At 44.2% G+C, this 24,472-nt stretch overlaps 1 protein-coding gene across 1 annotated transcript; it reads left to right on the top strand.

Annotated features, from left to right (window-relative positions):
• The first annotated feature begins 1,633 nt into the window (after positions 1 to 1,633).
• Positions 1,634 to 16,983, top strand: CCDC97 (coiled-coil domain containing 97). Its single transcript, XM_089684258.1, has 5 exons — positions 1,634 to 1,781; positions 5,742 to 6,239; positions 10,715 to 10,963; positions 13,229 to 13,355; positions 16,090 to 16,983. The coding sequence occupies exons 1-5, from the start codon at positions 1,700 to 1,702 to the stop codon at positions 16,244 to 16,246; spliced, it is 1,113 nt and encodes a 370-aa protein (XP_089540384.1). The 5' UTR covers positions 1,634 to 1,699; the 3' UTR covers positions 16,247 to 16,983.
• The last annotated feature ends 7,489 nt before the right edge of the window (positions 16,984 to 24,472 follow it).

Below are 24,472 nucleotides of genomic sequence, written 5' to 3'. Positions count from 1 at the left end.
ATGGCCACCCTCCAATATCACTGCCCCCCCCACATGTCACTGTCCTCCCCATGTCATGCCCCCCCCCCATGTCACTGTCCTCCCCATGCCATGCCCCCCCCAATGTCACTGTCCTCCCCATGTCACTTCCCCACACCGGAGCAGCAAGATCAGTCCCCTGTGAAGATCTGCCCCCCTTGTCCATATCACCCAGCAAGATCAGGCCCCCGTAAAGATCTGCCCCCCTCGTCACCCCCCCCCAAGATCAGTACCCCATGAAGATCCGCCCCCATTGTCCATACACCCCAGCAAGATCAGTCCCCTGTGAAGATCTGCCCCCCTTGTCATCCCCCCCCCAAGATCAGTACCCCGTGAAGATCTGCCCCCTTTGTCCATACCACCCAGCAAGATCAATCCCCGTGAAGATCTGCCCCCCTTGTCATTCCCCCCCCAAGATCAGTCCCCCGTGAAGATCTGCCCCCTTGTCCATACCACCCAGCAAGATCAGTCCCCCGTGAAGATCTGCCCCCCTTGTCCATATCACCCAGCAAGATCAGTCCCCCGTGAAGATCTGCCCCCCTTGTCATTACCCCCCCCCAAGATCAGTACCCCGTAAAGATCTGCCCCCTTTGTCCATACACCCCAGCAAGATCAGTCCCCCGTGAAGATCTGCCCCCCTTGTCCATACCACCCAGCAAGATCAGTCCCTCGTGAAGATCTGCCCCCCTTGTCCATACCACCCAGCAAGATCAGTCCCCTGTGAAGATCTGCCCCCCTTGTCACCCCCCCCAAGATCAGTCCCCCGTGAAGATCTGCCACCCTTGTCCATACCACCCAGCAAGATCAGTCCCCCGTGAAGATCTGCCCCCTTATCACCCCCCCCCCCCAAGATCAGTCCCCCGTGAAGATCTGCCCCTTGTCATTACCCCTCAGCAAGCTCAGTCCTCCGTGAAGATCTGCCCCCCCTTGACGCAACTCCCCCCCCCCACCGTAGCAGCAAGCTCAGTCCTCCGTGAAGATCTGCCCCCCCTTGACGCAACTCCCCCCCCCCCCACCGTAGCAGCAAGCTCAGTCCCCCATGAAGATCTGCCCCCTTGTCATTACCCCCCAGCAAGCTCTGCTCCCCCCTTGACGCAAACCCCCCCCCCGTAGCAGCAAGCTCAGTCCCCCGTGAAGATCTGCCCCCCCTTGACACAAAGCTCCCCCCCGTCAGAAAGCTCAGTCCCCCCCCCGTGAAAATCTGCCCCCATTAACGCAAGCAACCCCCCCCCCCCCAGCAGCAAGCTCAGTCCCCCGTGAAAATCTGCCCCCCTTAATGCAAATCCCCACCCCATGTGACTGGCCCCCACATGTAACTGCACCACCAACACGTTATAGCCCCCCCATGTCACTGATCCCCCCACATGTGACTGTACTCGCCATGTCACAACCCCCCACAGCTTGGAGACATCTTGCAGTTCGTGTCAGTTGAATCCAGCATACTAGGGGTTAACAGTGTGACAGAGCGAGGATACATCTTGCGGGAGGATCGTCAGCCCCAGTGATCCGAGGGATGGGATTCAGTGTTTCGTATACATTGCATCCAGCATAAAAGGGGTTAACAGTGTGACAGCATGAGATCGCTGATCGGCTGCTAATGCCTGAAACTGGCACATGCGCAGTTGCATCAAGGGGGCAGACCTGCCTGGGGGAGGAGAGGAAATAGTGTTGGAGGAGTAAGATGGCTGTGTCCTGTGGTGATTCCCAGATAGTGACTGGGAGCTCGGAGGGAGATGTGGAGGAGGGTAACAAAGACGACAAAGGTGAGCTGCTAGTAGAGGAGGTGGAGCCACGTGTGCCCTGTGATGGGAGCAGCTTTATGTATAATCAGTAGCAGTGTTTACATGGCTGTGTGTGTGACCATCCTATAGTGAGGGCTGTGCGGTACATAGGAGGTAGGACAGAACTTAGAGATCAGGAATGGTGAGTTATCCGTTATTACTGATTATTAGCTGTGGGGGCTTATCATGAGAATAGGGGGAGCGGACTCCGCTCAGGACCAGCCCCAGAGTCCAGTGTGTCTGTGTAGAGCGGCCTCAGCACTGCGATAGCCACATCCTGCTGACACGTTTCACCCCGCCCATCGCGCCTCTGTGACCAAGCCCCCGATGGACAGGGCAAAATGCGTTGTGTGTGGGGGGGGGGTTCGGCTAGCGCGGTGCTGAGGCCGCTCTACACATACATGTTGGACTCTGAGGCTGGTCCTGAGCAGCCTCTGCTCCCTCTTATCTCATCCTAGGCACTGGAGCGGATGAACCTCCTCGGCGGTCTGATTATTTCAGATTTTTGGTGCTGAAAGCGGTACATTATTTTGCATGGAAATATGTAGTTTTTTTATTGTAGGCTGTAATTTTTAGGAATAACTCACTGAAATCTGTCCGAACAAGAGTCTAGTAAACATCCCGGGTAGGATAAAATTTGAAACATGAAATCATAAATTATAATTTAATAAATAATCAGAAAATAATAATACATTTAATTCAATAATATCATCAACCCAAAAACACTGAAATTTGAAATATAGCGCCAAAGTTCTCACATTGCTGAGCAAAGTCGCAAAATCGTTTTCAGTGTCTGATGATGAATTTCCCCACGAATCATTATCACTCAATTCTGCAAGTGGTTCTGATTTAGGCTATGTTCACACTAGCGTTGTGTGCAGGTGGCAGAGAGGCGTTTGGGATGCGTTTTTACCGCTTCCCAAATGCCTCTGCCAATTCTGCACATTACAGCACATGGTGCTGTTCTAACGGGAGCGTTTGCGTCGCGGCAAAACGGACGCCTCTGGTCGAGTCAGGAGGCTTTGTAGCCTCCTATTCTCATCTATGGTGCAGCTCCGCAAACGCCCGGCTGGCGTTTGCGGTGCGGTTGCGACGTGGTTGCGGGGAGTTTGCGGAGCGGTAACACCACTCAAACTGCATTATAGGCGTTTGTGGGGCGTTATTAACGCTCGTCAAACGCCTAGCAACCGCCACTTAAAAAACGCTCCGCAAACGCCGGACCAACGCTTGCCAAACGCTATAGGGGTGTTTGGCAAGTGTTGGTAAAACAGCCAAGTGTGAACGAGCCCTTACTATCGCTGTTCTCTAGCTGGTCTAAAACCGCTTTTGACCTAAAGGGACACTTTTTGGACGCCATGGATATTTCTCCGTTTCCAGGCAGAAAGAACAGACAAAATGCAGGCAGGGCACAGGACAAAATGTATGTGAAATGGGTTGAAACAGCAATGTTTTACTATGTAAAATTTGTTTGGAAAAAAAATGACATTTTTTTAAATTTTCAAATTTGCCGCCGGCGGCAACCGTACGTCCCGACGTCACAGGGACCGGAACACAGAAGCCAGATTCCGGCATCGGCCGGAGGAGATGGCCGGGGACACGTTGCGGGAGCGCAGGACAAGGTAAGTGCTGCAGGGACTCCCTATGCAGCGCCGCATGGTAAGCCCGAGTGTAGCTCGGGGTTACCGCTTTTGGTACTGACATTTTACCCCGAGCTACACTCGGGAATACCGCCAGGGAGGTTAAGGGTGCTGCTCCCTTCATTCCCATGTCTGAGGGGTGATCTATATTGCATATCTGGCCTCAGAGTGGCGCTATCAAGCCGCACATATAGTGTGCTTGTCAATGTTATATGAAATAAAATCTTATTTTTCACATTTCAAAAGTCCGGATGTACATAATCTGTAAAGTCAGCTTCCTTTACCCAGTTCGGCTCCAGAGCAATTTGTTTTATTTTTCACATACATGTAAAAATCTTAAGTTCTGGCACTGCCAGAGCCCTACAAAATGACCTCCAGCAGGACACTGGTGTGAATGTCTCTGACCAAACAATCACAAACAGACTTCATGAGGGTGGCCTGAGGGCCCGACATCCTCTTGTGGGCCCTGTGCTCACTGCCCGGCACCATAGAGCTTGACTGGAATTGGACACCAGAATTGGCAGATCCGCCACTGGCGCCCTGTGCTTTTCACAGATGAGAGCATGTTCACCCTGAGCACATGTAACATCGTTCAGCACGACTGATTTGGTGGTGGGTCAGTGATGGTCTGGGGATGCATATCCATGGAGGGATGCACAGACCTCTACAGGCTAGACAATGGCACCCTGACTGCCATTAGGTATCGGGATGAAATCCTTGGACCCATTGTCAGACCCTACGCTGGTGCAGTGGGTCCTGGGTTCCTCCTGGTGCACGATAATGCCCGGCCTCATGTGGGGAGAGCATGCAGGCAGTTCCTGGATGATGAAGGAATTGATACCAATGAATGGCCGCCACGCTCTCCTGACCTAAATCCAATAGAACACCTCTGGGATATCAGGTTTCGGTCCATTTAATGCCGCCAGGTTGCACGTCAGACTGTCCAGGAGCTCAGTGATGCCCTGGTCCAAATCTGGGAGGAAATACCCCAGGACACCATCCGTTGTCTCATTAGGAACATGTATGCATGTCTGACAACATCAGGACATGCACGTGAGGACCATACATAATACTGAGTACCATCAAAGCGCTGAGCAAACTATTGGTGCTATATAAATCCTGTATTATAATAATAATCATTTTGTGTTGCTGCTTTGAAATGTCAGCAAAATGGACTAGCCTGCTGCATCATTTTTTCACTTTGATTTTCGGGGTGTCTTTGTATTCAGTCCTCTGTAAGTTGATAATTTTCATTTCCATCAAACGATGGGACATCCTTACATTCCTAACACATTACCCAGTCCATATCAGTATAGATACCCAGCATGAGATTTTTCCCCATTGAGATCTAATGTGTTTTCAAAGCGTTCCTTAATTTTTTTTTAAGCCGCATATATACTGTAGATCCACCTGTTATCTGTTCTCTAGTGGTGCACCAAAATTAAAATTCTGGAACAAAACTGAAAATTCAGTATGCATTTGGCAGAAAACCGAAATGGACAGTGTAAAAAAAAAATACAATCCAGTAATGTAAAAAAAAAAACTTTTATTAAAAATAACACACAAAAATGGGACAGAAAATAAAATGAAATATATATAAAATTAAAAAAACTTAAATAGAGGCATTCTTCTATTGAAGTCAGTGGGAGGCAGTGTGTGAACCCTGCGCCAGGACACAATTTTGAGTCGCCATGGCAACCTGGTGCCTGGCATTTGTCGAGCCCTGATATAAAGCATAGGAAGATCAGACTTTTGTTGTATATCAGAGATAAAAAAGAGATAAAAAAGACAGAGCACCTTGTCCTCAGTATAAATAAAAAAAAAATAAAGCCTGTAAAATCCAAAACACATGTTAAAGTTTGGCCAGATACATGGGGGAATTGCAGGTAACCGTCAGTGGCTGAATGTGTCCTTGGATATCCCAGTGATCTCAGTGGCTGCTTTGATTGTAAGGTGTTTCATGCGTCCCAGTGCCGGCAGTCTAATTGTTGTCTATTGGGATGCAGTGGCTGCATGGACATTGCTGCTCCCAATATGACATCTGTGTGTCCTCAAACTCACCTAGAGTGCATTCAGGGCCATTCACCCCGATCTGCATGGATGTCAGATTGGGAGCAACGGCTGTGTCCAGGCAGCCACTGCATCCCAAAAGACAACAATGAGCCTACCTGCACAGGGATGTATGCAACACCTGTGCATCCCTTTTCCTGCAAAACATGGCCCCGTACATCATAGATTGCAATATGAACCATCCCTATTAAATATACAGGTATCAATGTTTATTTACAGGCTTTTTTGTCTTTAGATAACAGCCAGGAAAACAGACAGGAGGTTTCAGATGAAAACAATGGAATCGGTAAGCCGGAAGCCAATCAGGAAGTTGAGGCCAATGGTGAGGGTAACAAAGTTCTGGAAAAAGCCCTAAAAGTGGCGAGGCGTCTGGGAAGTCGTGAAGACCCGGTAGTCCAGGGTCCATCAGATGTGAGTGGACCTCTCCTGGATATGTTCATTGCAGTCATCGAGAGTTGCGTACCCATCCGAAGTCAGCAGATTGGGGAGCCAGAGTTCAGCCATGAACAGAAGATGTCCATGCTGCTCGACCTGTACAATTCCAAACCTTTGATTTTTCTGGAGCGATTCCGAAAACTTCTTAAAGAGGAACATTTGCAGTGCTTCAGCCACCTGTCTGGTGATTACTCTGCTGATTTTTACTTCAAAGAGATTCGCAAAGCTTCTCTGAAGAAAGTCCATCACACAAGAGTCCGCAACAAAAGATATGCTGCTCTGCAACTGCTTATTTCAGGTAAAGCTTTGGATCCATCTCCTTATGGGACCAGCGTTCATTAGTACTGCTGTAAGGGGGTGTGATGTGGCTGCAGGGGAGGGTAAGATGTAGCTGCACAGGGTGGGAGTTGTGGCAGGGTTGATGTTGTTACACATGGTGAAGATTTCATATGGCTTTAGTTGGCTGGAGGGCAGCAAATTATGGGGACATAGAGACGGGGATGGCAGACTTGTATCTGGCCATGGAGAGAGAAGGACACTCTGGGGAGAGCAGTGTTTGGGTGTACAGAGTACTAATAGTGTCTGGTGGCACACAGCAATCAAGACTGTGTAAATTCCCTGTTTCTAATATATTGTCCATTATTATTGTAATAATAATTCTGGTGCAATCACCTGACTACTCCTTTTTTTTTTTTTTTTTTTTTTTTTTTTTCAACCTTAAAGTGGTTGTAAAGGCTGGAGGAAAAACCTTCAGTGTGCAGCTTCCCCCTCAGCCCACCCTCATACTTACCTGAGCCCGATCCCAATCCAGTGATGTGCACGAGAGCAGAAGCTCTCCCGGGTCTCTGCCTCCTCATTTGCTCCCACTGCTGTTAATCACATGAGGAGGGAATGTGGGGTGGAGTTGAGCTGTGCTCTGTGTCTCATAGATACACAGAGGTGCCTCCAGAGCAAGCAGCTTACTCTGGGGGCGCTCAGCAAGGGGGAAGGCCGTGGTGTGCTGGCGGGGGACCCGAGAAGAGAAGGATTGGGGCTGATCTGTGCAAAACCATTACACAGAGCAGGTAAGTATACCATGTTTTTTATTTAAAATAAAAAAAAAAATCTTGACCTTTAAAATCACTTTAAGGCTGAATTTTGCATGCACCGTAAGGGTTATAAACAGTTTAAGACATGAGCAACAAAACACGCCCGCTCGGGCTATCAATTGCAGTGCTCTAACACCAACAGAGCAAAAGGTGCGCCCACGCAGTGGCTATCAATGGCATATAAATGACAAAAACATTAGTATAACACCGACAGTAACTCAAACTAAAGGCAATGAAAAGCACTTTTATTTACCGGATCCTTCACTTCCCTGGCAAATGGTGCTCCCCTCTGCTCCAGCAATGCACTGTCCCTAGGCATCCTCACATCCAATGCACTGTTCGGTCCCTTTTACATGGGTGATCCAATCAGGTCTGCCTGTCAGTCTTTCAGGTGGACCTGATCGGATGGTCCATGTATCCCTGTAGACTAGCGGATGAATACGGACTTGCGTCCATTTACACACGTCTACCACCAATCCGATCCGCTAAAAAAAAAATGGAAGGGCATTCATCCTCCTCCATCTACGTGGATTGGATCAGGGGGCTGTCAGATGTAAATTGACAGTCTGTTTTCACCCTGCCACCCATAGAGTGGGCCCTGTTCGTTTATACAGAGAGAACACGAACCTGTCATCCACCCGCTCTGCTCAGCAGGGGATCAGCAGACCGATCCCCCCGCTGATGAAATCTGATTCCGCCCAGTGTGCAAGGGGCTTTATAGGCACTGTATCGGTGTTGATGATGTCAGAGGACCTTAGACCTTCCGAGTGTAGGAGAGAAGAGGCTGTGGGGACTGGTCTAGTACCATAAAGGAGCTTGCAGGAGCAAAGAATCAGCTAGGTAAAACTGCTTATCATGGTCCCCTAGGAATAACGAGCAGTTAACGCCTACAGTGCAGGCACAGCCGCACTGCAAGGACAGACTTTTTATTTTCCCAAAATTAATTTTAACCGCTTGCCGCCCTGCCACTGTATATATACGTGTGCAGGGCGGCACTCAGGCGCAAAACCACGTTTTAAAACTGGTTCCGCGCTCCCGACGTTTTCGCCGGCAGGGGGCGCGCGCACTCCCGCCGACCCGCGGGTGACACCATTCGATCCCGGAGGGATCAATCATTAGATTTCAGCCAGTGATGTCCGGCTGAAATCAGATGATCGGTCCCTGTCCTATCCTGTCCTGTGTTGACATTTACACAGGACAGGATATGATGTCATTCTTCTCTGCCTGGACACATTCCGTTCCAGACAGAGACAAAGACATACAAAAAGTGAGTACAAAGTACTACACTAACAGAACACTCTAGGACACATTTAACCCCCTGATCGCCCCCCCCAGTTAACCCCTTCACTGCCCTGTCACCAGTGTCACTGATCAGTGAACCGATTTTTTACTGATCACTGTATCAGTGTCGCTGGCGACTTCCGATAGTGTTAGCGCCCCTCCCAGATAGCGCCAGATTTCCCGCTAATACACCAGTAATCCCGTCTAACCCCTTGATTGCCCCCCCCCCCCCAGTTAACCCCTTCACTGCCCTGTCACCAGTGTCATTGATTACAGTGAACAGATTTTTACTGATCACTGTATTAGTGTCACTGGTGACTTCCGATAGTGTTGGCGCCCCTCCCATATAGCGCCAGTTTGCCCGCTAATGCACGGGATTTTTTTTTTTACCAAAAACATGTAGCAGAATACATTTTGGCTTAAATTTATGACTAACTTTGAGTTTACGATATATTTTTTATAGCTGAAAGTAGAAAATAGTTTTTTTTTTTCAAATTTTTTTTTTTTTTTTTTTTTTTTAAGCGCAAAAAATAAAAAGCGCACAGGTGATAAAATACCACCAAAAGAAAGCTCTATTTGTGTGAAAAAAAGGACGTAAATTTTGTTTGGGTGCAGCATTGCATGACCGCGCAATTATCATTTGAATTAGCGCAGTGCTGTATAGCAAAAAAAGGCATAAATTGCAGTATCTATACCATAGTTTGTAGACGCTATAACTTTCACACAAAGCAATCAATATACACTTATTGGGATTTTTTTTTTTACCAAAAACATGGAGCAGAATACATTTTGGCTTAAATTTATGACTAACTTTGAGTTTATGATATATTTTTTATAGCTGAAAGTAGAAAATAATGTTTTTTTTCAAAATTTTTGTTTTTTTTGTTTATAGCGCAAAAAATAAAAAGTGCACAGGTGATAAAATACCATCAAAAGAAAGCTCTATTTGTGTGAAAAAAAGGGCGTAAATTTTGTTTGGGTACAGCATTGCATGACCGCGCAATTTATTATTTGAATTAGTGCAGCGCCAAACGGCAAAAAAAAGGCCTGATCATTAAGGGGGGTAAATCCTCTGGGGCTCAAGTGGTTAAAGTAGATGTAAACCCTAAATTTAGTGTCTTATTTTTTTATTTTTTTTGCTAAAGCGCTGTATGTCAAATACCATTGCCATTTTATTCTGATTATAATATTTCACCTTTTTTATTCTTTGTTGCATCTCAGCGCTGCCAGTCTCCTGCACCTTGTTTGCAGTCCCTTGCAGTATGCATGCACTGGAGCAATAGCTGCCTCTATTATCTTAGGGTGGTGAAATGATAGAGATAAAGTGGGAGCGCAATTGGGAGACAAGGACAGAGTGCTGTTGCCTTGTGACGGGAAGTACATAACCAAGGAAATACATATTGCAAATCTTCTTAGCTGCTCTGCTACGAGGCTCCGCCGACCTAAGGATGAAGGCTCCAACACGGTCTGTGATCTACCAACAAAAGCAGCAGAAAAAACAAGGATGGAGCTGCTCAACCTCCAGAGGTCCAGAATGCAGAAACTCTATGACTAGGCCCCTGATGGAGTGAACCGCTTAGTAGGAGCGGGTGGATTTTCCATGTATCATATGATCGTAATAAATATATTCTGGACCTCTGGAAGTTCACTGGCTCCATCCTTGTTTGTTCTGCTACATAAAAAAGAATGTTCAAGGCAGAATCAGCAGAAAATATTTTATTGAAAGCTCCATGAAAATAACTTTTGAAGTTACATGGCAAAGTTTTATCTTCGTGATTGAGTTTACATAGACTTAAAGAGTAACTCTTCTTTTGTTGAGAAAAAAAAACAATTCCCTCTGGGCGATTGTACATTGCAAGGATTTTAACTTTATTGCAGGTTCCTAGCTTTTGTTAATTCTAAAGAAAGAGCTGTTGTGTCCATGTGGAAAGTGAATCTGTGTGGGAGTGGTTTCATAATTGTCAATCAGGTGCTGCACTTGCGGGGCTCTAATGAGGAAAATTGCAGGGTCTGCATCCCTTTAGACTTCCCTTTGGGAGTATCTCACCAAAAATGAAATTTTTGTTGCAGGGGATGCCCAAAATCTGACTTGAATCTTAGGAAAATCAGTGAGCCAATCACACAAGCAGGAAATTATATTTCTGGGGGCGTTCTGTACACATTCTGTATACAGAACAGCTCCAGGAAGCCATATTGCATTGCATTTTACTAAAAATTATAGCGCTGCAGATTGAAAAGGATTGGTAATTGTTAATAACATTCAGTTACAATATTACTTGTCGCAATTGTATGTGCTATATTTTGTTTTTTTTTTGCTATTTTCCCATGACAGTGGAGTTGTCCTTTAAAACTGGGAAGAATGTGAGATCCCAGATGTGATATTTTTTTCTTGTTCCCCTTATAGCTGGCGAGTATTTCAGTGATGAGGAAATGCGACAACGTGACCCTCTAATGTATGAACACTATGTGGGCCAATACCAGAGCGAAGAGGAGATCATGTCACAGAATAGTCGGGATTTGTCTCAGGCCAACAGCCTGTCTGATGTTTTTCTCAACTCCTGCCAGGAACAGATCATACAGAGGAAGCTGGAGGTGCAACGTGAAATGGAGGAGAACTGCGAGGAGGAGGAGGAAGACAGCACAGAGGAGGAAGGTTGGTTCCCTCGTGTAGTAATGTACAGTATGTGAAACAAGACTAGGAAGGAATCATTTTTTTCAGGAAAGTAAAATTGACATATTTGATGCTTCAAAAGCCTGTACAAGGAACTTCTTTTTTTTTTTTTTTTTTTTTTTTTTAAGGTAGAGGCCTATATTCAAATGTTTAAAAAATTTATTTTCACTTTTTTGCAGAGATAGACAAATAGTAAAAGAAAATTTTTAGGTTTTAGATCAAATGCTGCTCCAGGCTTACTGGTCTGGTCACATGTGAAAGCCTAGGCATTTGGTCATGTGATTTAAGCTGAAGGAGAGGATCATCCAGTCTGTATTCTGATTTTCTCTCTTCACAGAGATCATGTGATCAGCCTTCAGACATGACCAGCACTGCAAGGAGCCAAAAGAATCATTTCCCCAAACGTTCTGCAACCCCTTTTGTTACTGTTCATCCATCCCAACATAAATCTTAACATATTTTTTACTTTTGGGTATAGGTCCTTGGGACTTTAAAAGAGAAGCTGGGGATTCTAAAAAAAAAAAAAAACTTTTATTTTTATACTTGCCCAGGTGGATGCAGCATTAGTCTGATGCTGCATCTGTCTCCCCCACTTCTAAGACCGAGAACTGAACAATCAAAACAGTTCTCAGTCTTCAGTGAGCAGAGAGCCGGTAACAGTCAGTCACCGGTTCTCTGCTCTTCCCATCCAGCACTCTTTGAAGTGCTGGGCTGTGGAGGGGGTAGGGGTGGCTGGCTCAGCTTTGCAGTAGCTTGCTGAAAGGCTGAGCCAACAGCCGGTCTAGGCATCTGGGTGGATCCTTAAATTAATGTGTGGATCTCTTTAGAGCCTGGACCAGCTGATTGATGCCAGCCGGTTCGCTTTAGTTGCTGTCTGCTTCATCCTGCACTTTCCTGTGAAAATTTGGCCCTACTTCTTTAACTGTTTGCCAACTGCATCTTAGATGTGCGGCAGCAAGGTGGCTTTTCTGCACTGGATCACATACCTAGTATGCGATCCAGTTTTTCTGGGTAGGGACGCGCGCGCGTGCTGTGACACAGCACAAGCCGATCAATGTGTCCTGGCCAATGATTGATGGCCGGGAACCCCTAATTGGCGAGGAGGAATACGGGGCAGAGCTTTCAATGTACACAATACAGAGTTCTGCCCTGTCAGTGGGATGTGCTGATTTTTGTTTCTTTGCAGGGGATAAAAACTGGCTCATCCTCCTATTAAAAGCACCTCACTGTACACATACAAAGCATTGCTAGGCATACACTTAACTCTGATAGCCCCTAGATGTTAACCCCTTCTCAACCAGTGTTATTAGTACAGTGTCAGTGTATATTATTAGCACTGATTACTGTATTAGTGTCACTGGTTCCTACAAAGTGTCCATGTCATATTGGCCGCTGTACTATTACAGCTCCGCTATAAGTCACTTATCACCGCCATACTACCATTCCAGTATATTTCCCATAGATTGTAAACACTATAACTTTTGCGTAAACCAATCAATATACACTTACTGGGATTTTTCTTTTTACCAAAAATATATAGTAGAATACATTTTGGCCTAAATTTATGAAAAATTAAAAAAAAATTATTGGATATGTTTTATAGCAGAAAGTGTATTTTTTATTTTTTATTTTTTTTTTTCAAAATTTTTGTTCTTTTTTTCATTTATTGCATAAAAAATAAACCCCAGTGGCGATCAAATGCCACTAAACAAAAGCTCTATTTGTGTGAAAAAATTATATAACTTAAAGTGGGTACAGTGTTTGCATGACTGTGCAGTTGTCCGCTAAAATAACGCAGTGTGGTAAAGCAAAAAATGGCCTGGTCAGGAAGGGGGTAAAGTCTTCAGAAGGGCAAGTGGGTAAAGAGAATCTGTCTTGTTGCCAATTCAGATTTCTCTTGAGAACCCCCAATCACTGACTGTTACTCAAATTCGCTGCATTCATTTATCATACAGTTCTATGTCAGTACTTCTTTGTATGGGGTAGAATGTGAGAGTTTCTTCTCATACCCAGGGTAGAGTGCTCAGATCTGATCTGCCATCCCTGAACAGTGTCAGGAACGTGAGAGGAGAAGGTCATTAACCCTGTGTAAATTCCAACACATACTGAAGCAATGAGTACACAGGGTTCAGACCTACAGCTCTGACGGGGTCTAACATGCATTTCTAAGTTTCATTTTTTCTTTTTTTTTCTTTTTTTTGTATATTTGTGATCTTCAAGTTGCAGTGTCTTCTTCTCTACCACTAGACTCTGAGCTGCAGACAGATGAGGAGCGCATTGTGGACAGTGAGGAGAAGGCTCTAATGCATGAAGAATTCCTCAGCCGCATGTACCAGAGCTTTTTGGATGGAAAGGATAAACATTTTGACTACAGGTAATGTGCAACAACAGAATGTGTAGTTCACCCCAAATCAGTATTATTAGTGGAGGTGGAGGTGGAGTTTGGTGGCCCAAGACAGTCCCTGGCTTCCTATATCCTACCAACAGTGAGAAATACCTGCCATAATTCCAGATTGTGTCCACCTTGGAGTTTCAGATGTTCCTTTCTGCTTTTGTGTTTTCCCAGCTCCTCTTGTAGCATTTTCCATAAAATAAATTAAAAAAGAACAGGCAGGGTGGGGTGGGAGCTGAGAAATTCAAGGAGAACCTGAAATGTAGATGCTGTGCCCAAAAAGGTTGAAGGCAAAAGACTAGGCACCAGGGTTGCTTGTAGACTGTTGCTGATCTTGTCCCCATTCACTGACTTACCATGCCTTGTTCTGCACCATGTCTCTATGCGGAGGTGACCTTCTTGGTAGAGGCACAGCCCTTCACTCATTAATGGCAGAGTGGCACCCCTAATGATGACTGCTTTATTGACTGATGTAGGAATCGGCAGCAGAAGAGGTAGAGTAAGCACAGATTTTCAAAATATATAAAGCAAGAGGAGGGTGATACTTACAGTGCAGGTTCTTAGGTGCAACTACTTGTCCAGCAAGCAAATCAGTGGGCTGCACAGGCTTGACATCCCCAAATCTCACTCCAATGCTGGTGAGACCTAGCAGTCAGAGGTAGCAGTGCCTCAGGTGAGCTCACACTGAAGATACACAGCACCAGGCACAGTAAGTGCACTGCTGTGTACAGGAGGAATTCCACAAAAGCACATTTTCAGGGTACTGCATAGGCACAGTTAACTTTTACAGATGTTAATAACAGAGAATATTCACTTTTTCAGATCGGGTCTAATTTAAGTGCAGGTATTTCACTAGCAGAGTCCGCGGGAGATATAAGAAATGTTCTATTTGGCTGGACTGACCCTATAAGAACATACATAAATATCTGCACTTGGTTTTACACCCTTTTTCCCTGTCAATTTTTGGTGTGGTCAGTGCAGCTTGAAGGCAGGTTTGAACCAGGCACTTTAGAACGCTAGACCGACAACTGAATACTGTGGGGGAGATTTTCTAAAACTGGTACACACAGAGGTGTTGTTTTATGAAACTGAGATCAGCGGCGATCCTGAGGATTGCTGCTGATCTCATATCATTAGTGATTTGGGAAACAAAGATGATCATCTCAGCACACAGACTGCCAATGTATGAAGGAGCGATGCCAGCCCTTCACTCTGTGTTCTCCCTCCAGATTCTCCAGCCCAAAGGTGGAGAATCAGAGGAACCGCAAACGAAGCAGCGATATTATACCTCTGCTTAGTAAATTGTGTTTGACTGATCTCTTACTGTAATCTCGCGTCATTACAGTAACAGTAGCCATTTTCTAGCATACAAAGCGTTTGTAGATCATTTCTCTCCTCATTAGAAGAAGAGATCTACACCGCTTCATAAAAAGGCATTCGGAGGAGAACTCTCTCCTCTGAGAACTGAGCAGCGGTCATTTACCGCTCATGATAAAAGGACACCAGAATCTGGTGCAGCTGTCTATGGTGGCCAGTCAGCTCATACCTTCAGCTTGTTCAATCAAGGTTTGACAAAACCTGGAAGCTAATTAGTTACTATACAGAGCTGCACCAGATTTTGTGTGTATCCCTCATCCTTCTGAATGTAACTTCTTCACGGCCATGTTATAGCCAAAAGACCGCTAAACCATTGTTGGCCTGGAGCACGCACATGATTATCAGCGCAGCCTAATCAGCACACATCACTGAAAAAAACCCACTGGTGATTAAATATCACCAAAAGAAAGCTCTCTCTGTATATAAAGAAAAAAAGATAATTTAGTTTGGGTACAGTGTTGCATGACCTTGCTATTGTCATTCAAAGTGAGACAGTGCTGAAAGCTAAAAATTGGCCTGGGACAAAAGGGGGTGAAAGTGCCCTGTATTGAAGTGGTTTAAAAGGACTTCCTCCTGCTTCATTTTTTTTTTCTTTTTCTCTCAAAATATTTTTTTTGTCTGCAAAAATGTCTCTTGCTAAGACTTTGCATTAATGTTTTGTATTGCTTTTGTTTTTCCTGATATTATTAAGAAATAGGTATATTAGGTCATATAGAGCAGAACAGGATGCAGCATCAAACGTCATGCTGCCTCAATCTGGGGGCTTCCCTGGAATGTCGTGTTTTTCCCTGTTGTGTAATTGATCACATTTCAATGTATGCCTTCCTCTGCTCACCATAGATTTCAGAATAGTCATGTAGCACGTTTGTAATCATAAATGCCCAGTGCCAAAGAAATGTGTATACACAATTAATAAATTAAATACTGCTGTACACAAGTGCAATAAACACCAAAAAATGTAAAATCATTATAAACAGCGCAAATAATAAAAATAGATTGAACAAATAGTCCCACTCCAAAAATCGTGTGAAATATATAAAGTGTTACAAAAAATATATAATTAAAAAACAAAAAAATGTCTTTGTTCAAAAAAATGTTTGTGCTTCCACAATGAAGCAGTGCTCCAACCAACATATACCATACTCACCAGATATTGGTGAAGTAAACTCCTTTTAGGTATTTTTCCTTCTTTTCAGTCTCCAGGAATCTATTTTTATTTGTTTTTATTATTTGCGCTGTTTTTGATGATTTTACATGTAGCACATTTGCACTGTTTAAAACCAACATTGTAAAACTAAATCCCATTTAATAACCCAGGCTGTGTCTGCTTCTTTAACAGTGAAGTCGATGACAATCCCGAATTTGATAACTTGGATATTGTCACAAGAGATGAAGAGGAACGGTATTTTGATGATGACGATGATGAAGGTGTGGAAGAAATGGATGCAGAGGATGAGCAAAGCGAGGAAGAACAGAGTATGGGTAGCAAGGTGTGATTGCTTTACCTAGTAGTAGTTAGTCACTTCCAACCTGACTTGTTCTGAGATGTTTAAGATGCTTTGCTGCTGTTCCAAGCAGATTTCTCAGCTCTAATGCTTGTTGGGAATATACAGGGGTACGTTCCTGACCCTACAAGTGAGGAAACTAGCTGGATGAAACATCATCAACACAGTGCAGTTCAATGTGACTAACTACTATGGAGTATACCATGACCTGGATAAATGAGAACTTGCACAGACAAGTAACTTACCTTAGACAGCTTCATAAGCTGCTGACAACATGGCGTGGATATTTGTGAGGATCTGACAACATCACCCAGCTGCCATCCAGAACAGTCCCACCTTTCGTGTCAAAAGCATGTGATGGCCACAGGAGGGCAGCAGATTTCAAGCTGTGATTTATTTCTGTATTTTTGGTTTCATTGGCAGACCTCCCTCCATAACCTCTCCCATGTTTCACACTCAGACTGCTGCAGACCAGCCGCAGTCCTCACAAAGATATTTAGGCAACTTACAGGCAAACTGGGGCTTGTTGCACATAAAGCAGACTGTAACGGTGACCAATGGAAATGTTGCGTTGTTCATGAACTTTTTCAGAGTTGAAAAAGAGAGGGTTGTTGGCCATCCAGCAATCACCGAAAATGTTGGATGAACTTTGAAATGTTTGCTGTTTTTTATTTTTGTAAATCTGCCCTCTGGGACAAAATTTCTGCTTAAATATTTAAAAGATTAAAGTTTAGTTTTATGAGTATTTTTTTTCCTGCACTAAAGGCTGAAACAGTCCAAGTCCCACCAACAATTTGTGGTCTACGGCTAGCCATGCAGGTAAGTAAGTTGAATCGTTGAGGCATTAAAGGGTAACTCCACTTTCCTGCTTGTGTAATTGGCTCACAGAATTTCCCAGTGGTCTTCACAAAGATCCAAGTCAGATTGTTGGTATCCCCTGCAACACAAATGTCATTTTTGGTGAGATACTCCCAAAGGGAAATCATATCTAAAGGGATGCAGACCCTGCCACTTTTCTCATTAAGAGTCCTGCAGGTGCAGCAGCTGCTTGATGATTATTAAACTGCTCCCATTTGATTCTCTCTGCACATGGACACAGGAGAAGCAAACCACTGTTACTTCAGAATAACAAAAGGTAGGAATCTTCAATAACGTTTCTTAAAATCCTTGCAATGTACATAGATCACCCAGAGGGAATGTTTTATTCTCAACAACAGTGGAGTTACTCTTTAAAGTTGATGTCAATCCTAACTGAATGACAGTAAGGCGGTTAATTACTTAAAACTGGAGAGTGCAAAATCTTGTCAGTTCTGCATAATAGTCAATCGGCTTCCAGGCTTTATTGTGAAAGCTTAAAGCGCAACTAAAGGCAAAACATCTTCTTTTTTTTTTTTTTTAAGCTTTGGATAGAGTGGCGATGGATTAGAATGCCTGTCAGTTTCTATAGGTGTCTGTGTCCCTGTTAGGGAGATTCACCCCCTCTATTTTTCCTGTCTACCATTTTCATTGAAAGTAAAAGAAAATCCCACATTTTGGGTTGTCACCAGAAAAGTAATAGAAGGGAAATCTTCCACTGGGGACACTAGTTCTGGTGACAGGCGGGTCCCCAAGGAATTCCTTTACTTTGCTGGGATTTCTTCCCAATTCCTGTATGGCTATGGTACAGGAAGTGATGGGAAATCTCCCCAATGGGACACAGATGTTGAAAAAAATCCTACCAAGTTTATAGCCCTCCCTTGCTCTATCCAAAATGAAAAAAAAAGTTTTGCTTATAGTTAAACTATAATTGAACAAGCTGATGTTAAAAGCTAATTGGATACCATGCATAGCTGCACTAGATTCTGAGGCTGCAATTTTAGTAAGTCTCCCTCTTAGTTTTCTGTTGCACTTTGTAAACAAGTGGCATTTTCTTGTTTCACAAAAGGTTTATTGGGGTTTTTTAAGGTTTTATAGTGTACATGAGCACACCAAAATAGTGCAGACAAAGAGGTGAAGTTGCTAGAAAAATGTCAAATTAGTACAATAGGGACCATAAGCAAAGGAAAGTTACCTAAAACTACAGGACCCCTAAGACTCCACAGCCAAATCAGGGTTAGGGGTAATACATAGACTTTCTTAGCCCCAGTTCACATATATACGGCCGTGTTTTGCACAGGCATGAGAGTCCATTCATTTGAATTGACTCCCGTGCCCCGTTACACTCAGGGAAGAAGCCCCTGCACTTCTTCTGAAAACGCAGCCCACTCGGGAACCTCGGTTTCCAGTGCGGGCGGCGTGCCATCAGAACTAATAGCACCCGCCCGCGGGTCCGCATTTCTCTGTGTGGGTGGTGCGGCTGCGCAGATTTTTGTGTGGCTCCGCAGCGGCACCACCCGCACAGATATGAACCTAGCCTAAGAGGGAGGTTTCTGATGGTGACAGCAGTAGACCATGCCTGTATAATACATGTTGAAATGACCACATATAGTTTCAGAAGCCATGTGACAGGATGACAATGGAGGAACACATCTGGAAGACATCCATAACATGATGTCATCCTATAACAAGACATGCCAGAACAAGAACCTTCATCGCACGATCACCAAGTATTGTTTTAATAAAAATTGAAAGGATGCTGCTGCACTTATGAAAAAAACGTGTATAAGAAAAACAGTATAATGCAGCAGTCCTAATTGTGAACTAATATACACAAAGTTACAAAATATACCATATAGACCACGCATGAAAGGTGCATGACACAGAACAGTTAATTATATTGATAATCATAGTAACCAATACACATCTATAAAAATACTTTTGGTGCAGTCCCAGTACGTGCAAATAAAGTGCAAACGTGCTGGATCCTTGATAATAAACTCCGTATTAAGGTGTCAGGTGCTTCACTGTGCTCAGACTGGTGCCCCACATGGATTTACATTCACCATCATTCCATGACCACCTATCTCTAGGTAGGTCACTAGTGCTTTAATTTGGAGTAGCCCAAAATGCCATGTGTTGGCACTCTTTCCCATTGTTCCACGACGTTGCTACTGGTAACCAGTATGTTATCAGTATGTAAAAAAAAAATTGTGAAAATAGTTTTTTTAATGTTTTCATTTTCAAAAAAATATGACAAAAAAATTACAACTTCAAAAAACTCACCATGCCTCTCCTGAAATATGTCGGAGTGGGGATATCTGTACTGTTCTGACATTTTTGGGCCTCAAGAAATTAGATTGGTTGTCAGTACTTCAGGATTGATCAATTTTCAGATATATCCCATAGTTTGTGAACTCTATAACTTTCCTACAGACTAAACAATAAATACTGATTTGGGTTATTTTCACCAAAGACATGTAGCAGAATACATCTCGGCCTAAATTTATGAAGAACAATTATTTATTTGCAAACTTTTATAGCAGAAACAAAGAAAAACGTGGGTTTTTTTTTCCAAAATTTTCGGTCTTTTTTTGTTAATTTAGCAAAAAATAAAAACCCCAGCGGTGATTAAATACCACCAAAAGAAAGCTCTAGTTGTGTGAACAAAATTATAAAATTTTAGTTTGGGTACAATGTTCCATGACCGTGCAATTGTCATTCAAAGTGTGAGATCGCTGAAACCTGAAAATTGGCCTGGGCAGGTAGGGGGTAAAAGTGCCCGGTATAGACATGGTTAAACATGTCCAGTAAAAAAAATCAAATTTCATCATAAATTTAGGCCAAAATGTATTCTGCTCCATGTCTTTGCTAAAACAAAATCCCAATATGTGTAAATTAATTGGTTTACGTGAAAGTTATAGCGTTTACAAATGGCGGGATATATACTGGGATTTTTTTTTTATTAGTAATGGCGGTGATCAGCGACTTATACTGCGGTGGGCAATCTGACACTGCGGGGGAACTGACTTTCTGTCACATCCCCACTGACACCAATACAGTGATCAGTGCCAAAGAAAAAGCAATGACACTGTACTAATGGCACTGGGCAGGAAGGGGTTAACATGAGGGGCAATCAAAGTGTTAACTGTCTGCTGGAGTGTTTTACTAGGGGGCGGTGTGTTGGTGCTTCACTGTAAGCACACATCCAGAGCAGTGTCCACGAGTCAACGGAGGAGGACAATCACCGGCTGGGACCCGGTGATTGAGAGACGCGGCTTCGAATTTCCCTACCTGGAAATACAAAATCACGTATCTATACATGTGATTTTGCGCAACCCTGCCGCCCTGTAGCAGTATATCTGCTATAGGGCAGTGGGGATGCGGTTAAAGTAAAAAACCTTTAGGCTTTGGAACCACTTTAAGTGAACTTGTCTACGTACAATGCATTACATATTATTAGTGGGGTTTTTTTGCAATGGGGAGGGGGGTGGTGGTGTCCTCTTTAACTCTTTCCTGTGAAGGATGGAAGTTCAGGGAAGTGGCGTTGAGACAGCAGGAGCCAATACCATTGAAAGTTGTACACTGCAAGTGCTGGGGTAAGAATTGTAACAAATAGTTTACTGGGCAATGTTTTCTTGTGCTCAATGTGTTAACCCCTTGACGCAGATTGCACGCAAATATGCGGCGCCTGGGCCTTGACAGCGAGCGGCCGGATATTTGCGTGCAATTATAAATTACATATGTGCTGTGAGCGCGCGCCCTGCGCGCTTCCAGCATATATGTTCACGACTCCTGGAAAGGTCCCGAGCTTCCCTTTCGATCGGGATCCTTTCCAATCATGTGACAGTGAATCACAGTGGTCACATGACCCTAAAACCCCGCCAATCAGTGATCACATGAATAGTAGCAAGATGTCACTTCTGACATCATTGTTTACTACGTGTGAAATCTGTGAATGATCACAGAGGTCACATGGTACAAGGCTATTCACAACAGTCTTGTACCATGTGACAAGCTATGACCAATCATAGCTCTCACAGTATTTCTCAATAGCTGCAAGAATGCAGTCAGAGAGAAGGAGAAATGATTGCTTTTACAGCCTTTATGGGTGTAAAAGCAATCAGTGTAAAGAAAAAAAAAATCATCACGCCCCACAAGTAGTACAGTGTCACTATGGTGACACTGTACTGCTAGGGTGACAGCATGTTAAAAAAGAAAAAAAATTAAAATGTCAAAAAAAAATGTAGAAAAATTATAATTTTTGGTTATGAACTAATTTGGGTTATTGTTTTTCACTAAAAATTTAGCTGAATACATTTTGATCAAGATTTATGAAGAAAGATTATTTGCAAAATTTTATAAGAAAAACACTTTTTTGTAAATTTTTGGACTTTCATTTACCGTACTTTTCGCTCCATAAGATGCACTTTTTTCCCCCCAAAAAAGGGAGGAAAATGTCAGTGTGTCTTATGGAGCGAATATGGAGCGGCCAGTCCGGTATTTCCGCCACCGTATGAGAATAGTGGGCCGGCCGCTCAGCTCTTCTCTGCAGCAGGAATTTACCTGTTTCTCAGTCCAGCGCTGTACAGTCTTCCCGTGTCGGCATCTGTGACAGCCGGGTGCCCACTGCGCATGCGCGAGAAGCGCTGGGCTTTGTGAATGGTCCGGCATCTTCTGGGACACATGACAGGTCCCAGAGGTACTAAAGGGAGGACAACTCCGCGGAAGTGGGAGCGGGCACCTGTCAAATTCAGGTACCCGCTCCCCCTCCCTCCCCAAAGGTCCGCAGTCTCTTGGTTATCCCCTGTACTGTCTGCAGTCTCTGGTTATCCCCTGTACTATGTCCGCAGTCTCTGGTCATCTCCTGTACTGTGTCCGCAGTCTGGTCACCTCCAGTACTGTGTCCGCAGTCTCTGGTCACCTCCAGTACTGTGTCCGCAGTCTCTGGTCACCTCCAGTACTGTGTCCGCAGTCTCTGGTCATCTCCTGTACTGTGTCCGCAGTCTCTGGTCATCTCCTGTACTATGTCCGCAGTCTCTGGTCATTTCCTGTACTGTGTCCGCAGTCTCTGGTCATTCCCTGTACTATGTCCGCAGTCACCGGTCACCTCCTGTATTGTGTCTGCAGTCTCTGGTCATCTCCTGTACTGTGTCCGCAGTCTCTGGTCATTCCCTGTACTGCGTCTGCAGTCTCTGGTCATTCCCTGTACTGTGTCCGCAGTCTCTGGTCATTCCCTGTACTATGTCTGCAGTCACCGGTCACCTCCTGTATTGTGTCTGCAGTCTCTGGTCATCTCCTGTACTATGTCCGCAGTCTCTGGTCATCTCCGGTACTGCGTCTGCAGTCTCTGGTCATTCCCTGTACTGCGTCTGCAGTCTCTGGTCATTCCCTGTACTGTGTCCTTAGTCTCTGGTCATCTCCTGTACTATGTCTGCAGTGCATTGGTTCAGAACATTTTTTCTCCTCTAAAACCTAGGCGCGTCTTATGGTCAGGTGCGTCTTATGGAGCGAAAAATACGGTATATAGCAAACAAAATTAAAATCCCAGTGGTGAATAAATACAGCCAAAATAAAGTTTTATCTGTCTCAAAAAAATGCTAAAAAATTCATACAGTATGGGTACAGTGTTGCATGACCACACAATTGTCATTCAAAGTGTGACAGCCCCGAAAGCTGAAAATTGGCCTGGACAAGAAGGGGGTAAAAGTGTCCGGACTTGAAGTGGTTAAAAAAAGGGTTTTCTCAGAAACAAATATCTAGTAGTGTACAATATACATTGTTTCACACATCCATATTCTCCAAAAACATGTCCACACTTTACAACCAATTGCATCTTGATTGCTAGTTGGTCAGCTTGAGGTATCCAACGTGTGTCAAAGCTTTTTACACGAGCTCCTTCCTCAGGGAAATAATACCACTCTGTTATGCAAAGTTCTATTCATAATCAACTGCATCATAAAAAATAATATTCAAGGAAAAAATAAATTATTCTCAAATGACAAGGAAAGTTTTTTTTTTACGTATATCATAATCTGTTAGCATGGAATCCATATCCTATAGTCGAGGTGTGACAGTTGCTGCCATCGCCCCTATGGATTCACACAAGAACCCTTTCACCATCACCACCCACTATCATAAGGGGAGAAGGAGATATTATTAAATGTTGTCCTCCAATAGGGTCTCTATGTATATAATATCTATTAAATCGCCCAGTTAATTTTCCTTCAACAGCAGATTCAAATCTCTAATAGCTTTGAAGTCAGCTGCTGTAAGGTCTGTTGCGCATTCTATATCTCCCTTCTCATGTTTAGCATAAAAACTTTCCCTAGCAAATAAATTGATATCTTTTATCGCCTCAAATTTATCTGTCTTCTCAGTGGGGCAAAATGATAGCCCCAGTGATGAGACTCGTTTCTCCTCTGCAGACAGCTCTTACGACAAGAAAAACATTTTCCAATTGCAAAACTAAAGGGGCAGTGTACTTCATGCAATGTGAATGTGGATCCTTTTATGTAGGGAAAACACGTCAGGAATGTTTGAGATGCATGTACAAACACCTGCATAGTATGCAAATTGGGAATCTATACTTACCACTTGAAAGGAAATATGTTTTATTAACTGGCATTCATTTTGTATAACGCCTCCATTTCTAGATGTGTGATCAGTTAGTTTCATTTCTGTAAACGGAACTACCTTATAGGGCAGTGATGGCGAACCTTTTTGAGCCCGAGTGCCCAAACTGCAACCCAAAACCAACTTATTTCTTTCAAAGTGCCAACACTGCAATGAAACCTGAATATCGAGCTTTTGGTTTAGAAAAAAACAACTCGTACAGTAGTGCAAACTAATTAACAGTACAGGGATGACCAGAGACTGCGGACAGTACAGGGATGACCAGAGACTGCGGACACAGTACAGGGATGACCAGAGACTGCGGACACAGTACAGGGATGACCAGAGACTGCGGACACAGGACAGGGATGACCAGAGACTGCGGACACAGTACAGGAGATGACCAGAGACTGCGGACAGTACAGGGATGACCAGAGACTGTGGACAGTACAGGGATGACCAGAGACTGCGGACACAGTACAGGGATGACCAGAGACTGCGGACAGTACAGGGATGACCAGAGACTGCGGACAGTGCAGGAGTTGACCAGAGACTGCGGACACAGTACAGGAGATGACCAGAGACTGCGGACACAGTACAGGAGATGACCAGAGACTGCGGACACAGTACAGGAGATGACCAGAGACTGTGGACACAGTACAGGAGATGACCAGAGACTGCGAACAGTACAGGAGATGACCAGAGACTGCGGACAGTACAGGAGATGACCAGAGACTGCGGACAGTA

This window comes from Staurois parvus, unplaced genomic scaffold, assembly GCF_062004578.1.
Source record: "Staurois parvus isolate SC_StPar_1 unplaced genomic scaffold, SC_StPar_1.0 ptg000340l, whole genome shotgun sequence".
In the NCBI taxonomy this organism is placed as follows: Eukaryota; Metazoa; Chordata; class Amphibia; order Anura; family Ranidae; genus Staurois; species Staurois parvus.
The sequence above is the reverse complement of the archived record's forward strand: the minus strand, read 5'-3'. Positions and strand labels throughout refer to the sequence as shown.